The sequence below is a fragment of the Marmota flaviventris genome, chromosome 5, assembly GCF_047511675.1.
Source record: "Marmota flaviventris isolate mMarFla1 chromosome 5, mMarFla1.hap1, whole genome shotgun sequence".
Taxonomy (NCBI): Eukaryota; Metazoa; Chordata; class Mammalia; order Rodentia; family Sciuridae; genus Marmota; species Marmota flaviventris.
Window position 1 is genome coordinate 114,988,711 of NC_092502.1, and position 12,196 is coordinate 115,000,906.

Below are 12,196 nucleotides of genomic sequence, written 5' to 3' on the forward strand. Positions count from 1 at the left end.
AATGCACATATGGTTGGGCTACCCTGACTACCTGATTTCTTAATTGTTTCATTTGACAAAGCTACTGAATTAATAAAGAAGGCATGACTCCTTCCTCCTTTGGCCATGACTACTTTGTCAGACCTCAGTGGTTCTTTTTCTTAAAGGACCCAAATAAGATGTTGGCAATTTAGATTATGTGATCATAATATGGAGAAATTTCAACCTCAATAGATTACCTTATACTTATGAAAATCTCTATCAAGTGCTACATTTCTGGGCCTTACCTTTAGGAGCTAAGTTTAGAGCACAACACAGCAAAATAAGACACTTATGGACAACATCCAGGGGTCAATAACTGCCATCGTGTATCAATTATTTTCTAAGTTGATACCATGATCTTTGAAGGGAGGAATTTTGTCCCATTCATTCTAAATATCTCTGTACACTTTCAATGCCTAATGTACCATTAGACAGTAAAGGCATTAAACATTCATTGACACACTTGTAATTATTACATCTGCTTTACATTCTTTCTTGGCCCATGCTCTCTGCAGTACAGAACTTTAAATTTTCAATCTCCTCAATTCTTGTGCTAGGAAAAAGTCCCAAATGGATTTTGGAAAAAACTTGGATGAGGCATGCCTTATGTTCTCTTTCAGCCCATTTCTCTTCAGAAGACAGGCTGTATTAATCACAACTTGTAATTATACCTTTATTTACATAATTATTTGTTCAACATATATTTCACTCAACTGAGTGCATAACAGGTACGAAGCAGTTCCCCCCCTCCCCAGAGCATCTCTAAAACCTAATATAAAGCCTGACATGTGTTGGATGCTCAATAAACATTTATAATGTATCCTTGTCAAAGCTTTTCATCTGTATGACCATGTTAAACTATCCTCTAGAATAAAGCAACTAAATCTGCCTTCAGTGAGCAACAGTATAACTTCAAACTCCTCAATGCTTAGTATATTTCAGAAGTTAAGAGAAATGTAATATTAATTCACCCATCCACTCATTCATTCTTTCAGTAAATATTTGAACTCCTTCTACTATGTGTCAAGCACTATTCTAGATTCTTGTCTCTGCACCTACAGTGTTTGCATTCTACACGGTAAAGGTAGACAGGATACAATAAACAAATAATAAATACTGTAGGAAAAAAAACATAAAGAAGTTAAGACAGCCAGGGATAATGGGATGCAGGGCCTGATTAAGGTTTGCAATTTCACAGAAAATAGATAAGTAAGGCCTTCTTGCTAAGGTTGACATGGGAGCAGTAAAACAGCACACGGGAAAGAGGAATAGCAACTGTGAAGGCCCTGCCTGGTGAGACAGGCAATCTAGTCTCTACCAGTGTTTACCATTTGGTGTTAACACAGCCCCCCAAGAAACATTTAGAAATAGAAGGAGGTAGGTGTTTTTGAGTTTTCACACTGATGTGAAGTGGGGTGGGGTGTGAATGGAGATTAGGATGGGGATGCTCACCTATAATGCCCAGGAAAAGTTCAAACAGCAAAGAAGTGTTTGCCCCAGATACCCACTAATTGTTTTTGGTGGGGGCGCTGGGAATTATAGCATTTTTGTTTTTGACTTTCAAATTGCCCTGATTACATTACCAAATTTTAATGAATAAAAGATTGTATAAGTGATTTGTGATAAAATTACCAACAGAATTGCATTTTATATAAATGTAGTTTTATCTCAATTCAACTTTACACATTTGTGTGTGTGTGTGTGTGTGTGTGTGTGTGTGTGTGTTTTACTGGGGATTGAACCCAGGGTCTTGTGCATGATAAATAAACCTTCTATTACGGACAGTCCCCAATCCCTCAACCACATACTTCCAATCCCACTATATTTGCCATTTTGCTGGTTTATCACATTTAATATGTGATATGGACTAGGTCTCTGTTCAAGAACTCAGGTGACACATTCCACAATTGTCTCCTTTGCATCCAAAGTTACATGAACACCCTGGATGGGAAGTGACATGCCTTGGACATCAAATCTATCAGAAAATCCTCTCCCTTGGGGCTGGGGATGTGGCTCAAGCGGTAGCGCGCTAGCCTGGCATGTGTAGGGCGCTGGGTTCAATACTCAGCCCCACATAAAAATCGAAAACTAAAAACTAAGTATTAAAAAAAGAAAAAGAAAATCCTCTCCCATTCTAATGTGGTAACATTCTCCATTTTCTCTGATAACTGCTTTGTTTTAAGACCAGCTCAATAGATGTCTGCTGCATGGTTCTTTCCCCCAACATTCCCAGTTGCTTACTCCTAAATCACTGCCATAGCGACAAAAATCTTCTTTCCAAAAGCTCATTTATCAGACATGCCAAAGGTTCTTGTTCACCTGCCTGCCTCTCAAAGTAAACCATAGCTATCCTATGTTAACAGCTAGGATAGTGCCTGGTCCCTAGCAAGTGCTCAATAAATAAGTACAGAGAGAATGGAGAATGATCGCTCTCCAAGTTAAACTAAGAATATATCAAACTCAAAATTGCACAAAATTGCACTTTTATTAAAAACCCGGAGACGCTAGAAGACGGCTGCGAGAGTTGGGACAAAGCAGGAAACCGGTCCAGAAAGCAGACAGAGACATCTCCACTTCAGGACTTTTTCAAGTCTATGCTGAGAAGTGCCAACTTTGGTGTTTTAGATGCAACACTGTCCCTAGGCAGGGAAAGGAACTAGGTTTCTGTGGTCTTTTTTCAACCCTAAGATCCCTGAACCCCTCTATCGGGCAGATCTCATTTGAGGAGCCCAGGAACCATAGGTGAGGTTCTCACCTTCCCGTTCGTGGGAGGCTCCTGGATGTAGATGTTGCTCATCCTGCTCAGTGCTCAGGAATCCGCTCCTTAGTGAGGACGCCAGAGGCCAGCCAGTCACTAAATCCAGACGCCTATCAGAACACAATTCCTTAAGTTATGTTGTCAGGAAAAGTTCCACTCGGTCACTGTCACCCAAGACAGCGACACCAAATACTATCCTGCCTCAAAACTAGCCCCTCACGGACGCCGCCATGTTGCTCTTGGACCCGAGCACCGCTAACCATGAGAAGGGGGACTCCCGTGTTCTCCAGAAAACAAAAAATGATTACAAAGCTGTTATATACTAATATAATATTCGACTTTATTATTTATAACGAAATAAAAAGAAATAATATGTAAATCCTAGCGGTGTTCACTTCACTAGGGCGCAGGTAACACATAGTTCCCGAAGCTGGCAGTAATGGTTCAGACCATGTATGTTCTGCAATATTAGTCGCCCGGAAACAGCAACCGTGGCTACTTGGTTCCGCCAGCCCCAGAGGCTTATCAGGCTTTTCCCCACCGTCGGAAAGGTGCCGAGGCACGGGTACAAGAGGTCGCTTTGTGTGTTGTCTTCACAGCCGGCGGGAAGCAAACGCGTTCTCGAAAGCTAAGGGCTTCAACGACCCCTCTTAGGAGCATCATGGCAGTCCCAGGTGAAGACCAACAGAGGGGCCCCGGTGTCCGGGAGAGGAAGGGAACCGGTGGGGTGAAGTAGGATAGGGTACGGTGGGGTAGGGAGCAGAGCCCATGGGGATTTAGGCGGAGGCCTAACCTGATTTGGTTGTCCTACACGAAGAAGTTTACAAGTCTAAAGGGAAAAAAAAAAAAAAAAAAAAAAACACACAACAAAAACGTATTGTCGTCGCCCCTAGCCAAGCCCCGACTGCACAGGATTATAGGGAAAGTGTATTGTGGAAGGGAGAGAAGTGAGGAATGGTAGGCCAAAGGGGACCGGCGGCCGAGGAGAAATGACTTTCACTTTGGTATGCCTTAAAAATAAAATTTGAAGTGGGAATACTTGGTGGACCCAGGTAGCCAGAGACATTTGGACTGGAAGACACGGAGACGAAATGCAAGTGTACTTCTAGCTCTTCCTGTTGTGTGTAGTCGCTGTGTGGCAGTAGACCAGTTGCTTTTCCCTTTGTGGCCTCAGTTTAAGAAGGAGCTACATTGTTAAAGGATAACTAGTAGTGTACCTTCTGGCTCTTAATTTCTGTGTCCAGAGAGTACGTCCTTCCTAAAAGTGACAAACCCTGCAGACTAAGTATCCCAGAGATGTCCTGCTCATGACTCCCAGCATTTAGAAGTTCTAGTAGGGGAACTTAAATCTGCAGAACCCTGGTTGCAGAATATTTGGTAAATAGACCCCTTCCCCCTACTTGGAGATTAACAACGCACTTTAGTATAACAAAGATTCTGAAAAGTATTGCTTTAGAGCCCCAACTTTACTTTATCCCTAAGTAAAGGGTTCCCAGGATTTTTAGAGCAGGTTTTTTTGTTCTGTGGAAGCTTTTTCTGAAGATTATTTGAAGAAAGCGGTTATAGGAACACTACTTTTCTACCTTCCGCAGTTTGGGGAGGAGCATCTCTGGATCTATGAGAGGAAATGTACACTCTTTATTAACTGCCTACTATATGCTGGGCACTATCCTAGGTATGCTTTTGGAATACAGTTGTGAACAAGATAGACACTGTTGCTTTTCACACAGAAATTACAATTTAGCAGTGAAGAGAAATTTACACAAAATGGGACTAGTACTATGTCAAGGAAAACACAAGGCCTTGGGGAGCACTTAGGGGACTCTTAACAGGGTACAACAGAGGCCAGAAGGACTTTCCAGTGAATGTAGCATTTGGGATTAGACCTAAAGAATTATGGGAAGGGTAGAGTTCTGGGAAGGGAGATTGCAGTCAGAGGCACTAGATATGTAAAGGAAGAGGTGATAGGTGAAGAGGACATGAAAGATTTGCTACAGATGTCACTCAGCAAACAAATGAAGAGAAGTGAGAAATTAACTAAAAAGAGATGACAAAAATAGCTAATATTTACTAAGGATTTACTATGTTATCATATGTGTCAGATACTATGGAAAATATTGTATTTTATCTCCTTTAACTTTCACAGCCACACTATGGGATAAGCATTGATGTTCTCATTTTACACATAAGAAAACAGGAACAGAGAAATCAAGTAACTTGCCTCTATTATGAGAAAGTTCATAACTGACCAATCAATCTGGCTCCTAGACCATGTGCATTAATTCATTTTGCCACACTATATTATTGATTTACAAGGTAGTTTCTGGCTCTTGAAGGACCTTGCAAATAGTGACAAGGAGTTTGGATGCCATCTTAGAAATCATAGGAAGTCATTCAAGAGTTTTTAAGCAAACTCATATTTTGAAAAATCATTCTGTCTATAGGGTAGATTGGAGGGGAGTTAGCCTGGAGGTACAGTCACTAGTTAGGAGTAATTCTGATTAAGTCATGATAATGCCTGCTAAGATATGGTCTCATTAAAAAAGGACAGAAACAAATAGGTTGGAGACATATTTTTGGTGGCTGAATTACTAGCAGTTGGTGATTGATTTGACATGGGTGTCATCATACAAAATACATGTGTGAAGATGTGAATTTGGTGTCAATATACCTCATATACAATCAGAGACATGATAAGTTGTGGTATAATGGTGTATTAAGAATTGCAATGCAATAATAATAATAATAATAATAATAATAAAAGAAAAAGAGGAAATGCAGTTTATCTGGGTTTCACTGTTAGGTAGTTGGGTGGGGCTTGTTACTGATAAGACAAGGAGCAGAGTGTAGGTGGATGATGATGACTCCTGTTCCAAGCTTGTGTTGAGGTTAGTCTGACATAAGAATAGATATATCTAGTAGACATTATGAGATATAGTATTTAGATTAGGAAAAAAAATAAAAACCAAAGAAAATGATCTGTCAGCCACATGCACTTAGGAAAGATTAAAGCTGAAAGAATGTATAACTGATCTGGTGGAATGTGTACAGTGTGAAAGGAAGATCTGTGACTGAAGCCTGGGGAATGTCACAATCTAAGTGACCAGTTTGAAAAAGAGAGAGAGAGAGAGAGACAAACCTGCACAGTAGATTTCTGGGTATCCTGATAGACCAAATTAGCTCTGGTGAGTTTAGCTTCTCATGGTTGCATCCAAATTGGACTGTTGTCATTGTTCATTACATTACTTGAGCAAGCTTTTAAAAAATACCTGTGTGGTATGGGTACTCTGAGGGACACAATGTCATAGTCTGTGCCCTTGCAAAACTTTAGTCATTGTGCTACTTAAGGAAGAAGACAAAGTGATTTTCCAAAGCCCCATTTAACTCCAGTAAACTTAGACCAGTGTTATAGATATGTTAATCTTCTTTCAATTCAAAATAATGCTTCAAGGTATAATAATAAATTGTGCCATTAAGCTAGATGGCAGGACATAGATAAACTATTTAAACTCAGCAGAAAGTGAGATAATAGGCATGGCAGGTGCTATAAAAGTACAATGCAAGTGCCATTAGAAAATATAGATACAGAGAAAGTTAAGATAATTTCTTGGATGATTGATCCAGACAATATATAAAAGAAAAATAGAGCTCTATTGAAACCTTTTAAGGTAATCATCAAGGAGGACAAGTATTATGTTATGCTCTATTATTTTAGGTATAATAGATTCAGCTCAGCATCTCTTGGAGTGGTTCTGCTAGTGATTATTATAAGGTATGACTATAAAGTAATGAGGCTACTTTCCACAAACCACACAGGAAAACCAGCTTTGTCTTTTTATGGTCACATGCTTCTGCTGTTTTTCCTTAGCATTGTGTGTTAGCTTAAACCATTATGTAAGTTACACAATGAAATATTGTAGACTCTTAGAAAAATCTTGGATGCTTAGTTGTTTTTAGAGAAATGACATTTGAACATAGGTTTCATTGAAGTTTACTTTCTTTGGAAAATTGCTTTTCCCATTCACAGTTGTTGAAATTAACTCAGTTGTTGAAATCATGTCAGTGATTCACCATTCTCCATGAATAATTGACATGGCATAAATAGCAATATATGTTACTGATATAGTCAGCACAAAAACTCAATTTTGGGGAAGATAGGTCTATTTTTGTTGTTGATGTTGTTGTTGTTGTTTTTCCTTTCCTTTAGTGAAGTCTGTAGCCAAGGTAGGGAATTATTAATGGCTAAGTCAACAATTCATTCAGCCTGGCATATCAAAATGAATAAGATTTTTAAACATATTACTATAGCACCTTAGTAAAAGAATGTCTAAGTTACAATATATCCAATTTCTTTTCACTCCTAAACTATATAGGTAATTACTTTTCTTTCTTGTTCATGATGCAAATTGCTATTGAAATAATTTTCCTAAATCATATACCTAATCCTGTCATTTCTGGGAGGCAGTAAATTAATTTTAAACTTCTACCTGTGAATTTTGTGATTCTCTTCAAACCACTTAACCTTCTTGAAACTCAGTTTCCTTGTCTGCATAATGACAAGTTGATGCCTTAGATTTAAGCTTCTAAGGCATTGTAATATCAAAATTCTCTCTCTCTCTGCAAGAATGAAGTACGTACTCCTGAGCATAAAATGCTCATCATCTCTAGCAAACAGAGAAATGCAAACCAAATCGCTTTTTTTACCCTTTCCTTCCACCACTCTTCTCATGCATTCTGCAGTGTTGCAAAAATCTGACTTGGCCAGATTCTCTGGCCTCTTAGATGTTTTCCTGCCTACCTGCCTTTGTTATTATTGTCCATTTCCACTTTTATTATCCATGCCTACTTTTACTACTTATACCTTTTATTATCCATTCCATGTTTTTCAGCTGAGGTTCTTGTCTGCTGCTTCTTCATGCTTATTAGCAGAAAAAATAATGTCTTTTTTGACACCTGGCACATTCTGTCATGTATAACAATAAGGGTTTATTATCCTAAATAACCTGGTGTTATGGTTTAGATCTAGAATGAATCCCCTAAGGTTCATGTTTTTGAAGACTTTTGGGCTTTGGGGAAGTGATTGGATCATGAGAGTTCCCAAACTCATCAGTGGATTTGATGGCATTGGGAGTTGATGAAAACTATAGACAGTTGGAAGAGTAGGCCCTTGGGATGTGCAAGTACTTGGTAACTATATCTTGTCCCCAGCCCTCTCTCTCACTATTATAAGTATAGCAATACCTTATAATAATCACTATCAGAACCACCTCAAGAAAGGCCAAGCTCAATCTATTATGCCTCTCTCTCTTTCTCTTTCTCGTTCCCCCTCTCTCTCTTTCTCTCCCTCTTTCTCCCCTCTCTCTCCCTTGCTCTCTAGCTCTCAGTCTCCTTCCCAACTGTCGTAAAGTGAGCAGCTTTCCTCTACCTTCCCCTTTTGCTATGATGTTCTGCTTCATGTCAGGCCCAAAGCAGTGGACTTAACAAAACATGACCTACTCCTCTGAAACCATGAGAAAAATGAACCTTTTTCCCTTTAAGTTGTTTTTTTTTTTTTTTCCAGGCATTTTGTTCTTGTTATGAAAAATAACTAACACACCTGATATCATAGCTTCCTTGAATGAGGGACTTTACCTTTATTTATCTTTGTGGCTTTTCTAACATCCAATTCAGAATTATAGCAATGATAAGTAAATAATAAATACTTAGATGATTGATCACTAGAATTGCTGCTAAGCAAAATCTAGTACTAAAGCAAACAGACTTGTCTAGATGGCAATCTTGATTTTGTTTCACTGTTTCATTTGATAATGAATTTCTGTCTCTTGAGACAGGTAATACCTAAAACAATTTTCTTCATAGATTATTTTGTGAGGCAAGTGGATGAAAGAGTTTTATGCATTCACTTAAATGTTAGTGCTTTCATATCAGTTATCAACTCTTTGTTTTACTTTTATCACTCTTTTGGGAGTCAAATAAATTATGAAGACATTTTTAATTGAACATTAGGACATCTGCTCCTTCAATATATTTTCAAAAAGGAACTCATTTAATCTATTTCTTAAATTCATTTCTTAGAATTTCTAAGTTCTGCTAATTATCCTCCCTTCAATATTTGGGATCCCAAACAAGGAGTGTATCTAAATTATTCATATAAATCAATATAAAAGTTTAAATATTTGGGGTTTTATTTGTATTCCACTTCAGCAGGACATACAGATGTTATATACATATTAGCACCTACATCGTATAAAATTTGACCACAATTTGGAGATTAGAAGCTCAGTAAATTGATGCTCTGTTTAAGGATCCTAAAATTATATTAACTAAAACCACAATGGAATAATAACCAATTTAAAACTTGTTACAAAAAGGAAAACAACATAGCCTAGTCTAATTAAATCTAATCAAATTAAAAATGAAATAATGCATCCTATGACAGCAGTGATTACAATTTCTAATTGTTTAATCCAAAGAAAATTTAGTTACTTAAGCTGTTTACTTTTAAGTTTAAGTGATTATAGAGAATAATTTAAAGAAAAATTTGACAGGCATCCTCCAAATCCAAAATGGACATTAATTTTTTTTTTTTTTTTTTTGGTACCAATAGTTGAACCCAGAGGGGTACTTAACCACTGAGCCACGTCCCCAGCCCTTTTTAAAAAATATGTTTTATTTAGAGACAGGGTCTCCCTGACTTGCTTAGAGCCTTGATAAGTTGCTGAGGCTGGCTTTGAACTTGCCATACTCTGCCTCAGCCTCCCAAGCTGCTGGAATTGCAAGTGTCCGCCACCATGCCTGCCTCAAGCTTCTTTTGAGTTTGCTTTTGATGGTTTTTGCCATTATTCATGTTTTTTTATTCCTGATCAAATTTATGTTTGTCTTGAAAGCATTTTGATTGCATGTCATGAATAGAAAGGTAAACTTTGAGGTGGGTAGGCAGCATTTTTCTTAAAAACCTTAGCAGATTTTAGAAAGGAATGGAACAAAGAGTTCCAAAGGAGCCTAAAGGGGGAAAATAGATAGCTGAGTAGGGGCCTCACAGGATAGCCTAACTGTTCAGTTTGCCATAGGTTACAAGTATCATTGTACTTCTTCCAAACAACTGAAAATTACTAGTTAACTTAAGTAGAATAAAGAAAGGTATTACTGAATCTAAGAAAAGCCTGGATGATAATTCTTGGAAAATAGAAAAGTCCAAGGGAATCTGTATTGAAGATCCTGCATGGGTTGAGACCTGGTTAGGGCTGCTGCTGCCCATGTCATCAATGCTACTAGACAGCGAATCCTGACAAAATGAATTGTCTCCACATCATTGTGTTAATTGTCATATAGATCTAAGACATAGATCTGTTGTCATTTGCCCTGGATTCAAAGACCCAGACATTTAGCCAAGCAGTCATGAAAATTAGTGACAAATGAAGCTGGAAACAAGTTTTATTTATTTTTCTATCTATTTATTTATTTATTTTAAGACAGGGTCTCACTAAGTTGCGCAGGCTGGTCTTGAATTTTCAATCCTTCCTCAGCCTCCCAGGTAGCTGGAATTAGAGGCATGCTCCACTGTACCTGGCCCTGGAATCTTAATTTAAGCAAAGGCTGGTCAGGAAATAACTGATAGGGAGTTACTTTATATATAAAGTTTTTGTTATATTTCCCTTTTATGTAAAAGTTTCAATTTTGATAAAGATGATTTCCTAGAAAACGTTTTATATTTTGTTCATTCAAAAAATATGAAAAAATTGAACAATGAATTTTATCAGTATGTTTTCTCATTAAGGAATTCACTTCTAATATATACTAAGATTATTTCAGATCTGTCCATTACAATATTTTTTAGTATATTGTGGGTAATGTAATGGTGCATTTATTGAAGTTTTGTTTAGCATTATTCAGCATCTGAAATTTCTATGGAAACAGACTTACCATTTGCCCCTATTCTCAGAGCTTTTTTTCTGAATATGCAGTTATTTTCATAATGGAAGAGCCTCAGATTATATATTATTCCAATTTCATTTCACAATTCAGCAATATAGTGTGGCATGTGTGTTCCTCAGCTGTGCAGTAAAAACCACAGGTTTATGGGGAAAATGGGATTTGGGGCATAATGCTCAAAACGTCATTAGTGGCATACTAAAAGAAAAAAAAAAAGGATAGGAACCTGATAAAAACAGTAGCATAGTTATATAATAAGTTAATTGCTTATACAGTACATAAATACTACAATAAGTATGGCACTCACCTTTAAGAAGACCTGGAGGTTGTTGTGGAAGTAGAGTTCAGAAGAGATGCAGTTAGTCACTTGTTATAAAAAGGTGGAAGGAGGGTGATGATGTGAAATTGATGAGAAAAATCTTAACACCAGATGTGGATGAGTGCTGTCCACAACACTGAGGTGAACTGAAATCACCAGAAATGTTTAGAGTATGTTCCTATATGTTTTGTGGATTCCTCAGCAGCTCAGACCAACTGTTTGCAGTTTTCTGCATTCACCTACTTTTGTTATGGATGAAAGTTACATTATCCTCAAATTTTCCCCTAATATATCAGTTGCATTGAAATAACGTTTTCAAAATGCTCACCATCTCTAGCAGTCAGAGAAATGCAAATCAAAACCACCCTAAGATACCATCTCACTCCAGTTAGATTGGCAGCCATTATGAAGTCAAACAACTACAAGTGCTGGCGAGGATGTGGGGAAAAGGGTACACTTGTACATTGCTGGTGGGACTGCAAATTGGTGCAGCCAATTTGGAAAGCAGTATGGAGATTTCTTGGAAAGCTGGGAATGGAGCCACCATTTGACCCAGCTATTCCCCTTCTCGGTCTATTCCCTAAAGACCTAAAAAGAGCATGCTACAGGGACACTGCTACATCGATGTTCATAGCAGCACAATTCACAATAGCTAGACTGTGGAACCAACCTAGATGCCCTTCAATGGATGAATGGATAAAAAAAATGTGGCATTTATACACAATGGAGTATTACTCTGCATTAAAAAATGACAAAATCATAGAATTTACAGGGAAATGGATGGCATTAGAGCAGATTATGCTAAGTGAAGCTAGCCAATCCCTAAAAAACAAATGTCTAATGTCTTCTTTGATATAAGGAGAGTAGCTAAGAACAGAGTAGGGTCGAAGAGCATGAGAAGAAGATTAACATTAAACAGGGATGAGAGGTGGGAGGGAAAGGGAGAGAGAAGGGAAAATGCATGGAAATGGAAGGAGACCCTCAGAGGTATACAAAAGTACATACAAGAGGAAGTGAGGGGATGGGGAAAAATAATACAAGGGGGACAAACGAATGTCAGTAAAGGGGGCAGAGAGAGAAGAGGGGAGGGGAGGGGAGGGGAGGGGAGGGGGGATAGTAGAGGATAGGAAAGACAGCAGAATACAACAGACACTAGTATGGCAATA

At 38.0% G+C, this 12,196-nt stretch overlaps 2 protein-coding genes across 2 annotated transcripts in view; one reads left to right on the forward strand and one right to left on the reverse strand.

Annotated features, from left to right (window-relative positions):
• Window positions 1–3,021, reverse strand: part of Cwc27 (CWC27 spliceosome associated cyclophilin) — a 225,010-nt gene extending 221,989 nt beyond the window's left edge. Inside the window, exon 1 of the mRNA XM_027951600.2 lies at window positions 2,777–3,021. Within this exon, the coding sequence (XP_027807401.1) occupies window positions 2,777–2,818 (42 nt within the window). The 5' untranslated portion in view covers window positions 2,819–3,021. The remainder of the gene's footprint in view (window positions 1–2,776) is intronic.
• A 265-nt stretch (window positions 3,022–3,286) lies between these two features.
• Srek1ip1 (SREK1 interacting protein 1) overlaps window positions 3,287–12,196 on the forward strand; it is a 34,603-nt gene continuing 25,693 nt past the window's right edge. Inside the window, exon 1 of the mRNA XM_027951621.2 lies at window positions 3,287–3,453. Coding sequence (XP_027807422.2) covers window positions 3,441–3,453 — 13 coding nt within the window. The 5' untranslated portion in view covers window positions 3,287–3,440. The remainder of the gene's footprint in view (window positions 3,454–12,196) is intronic.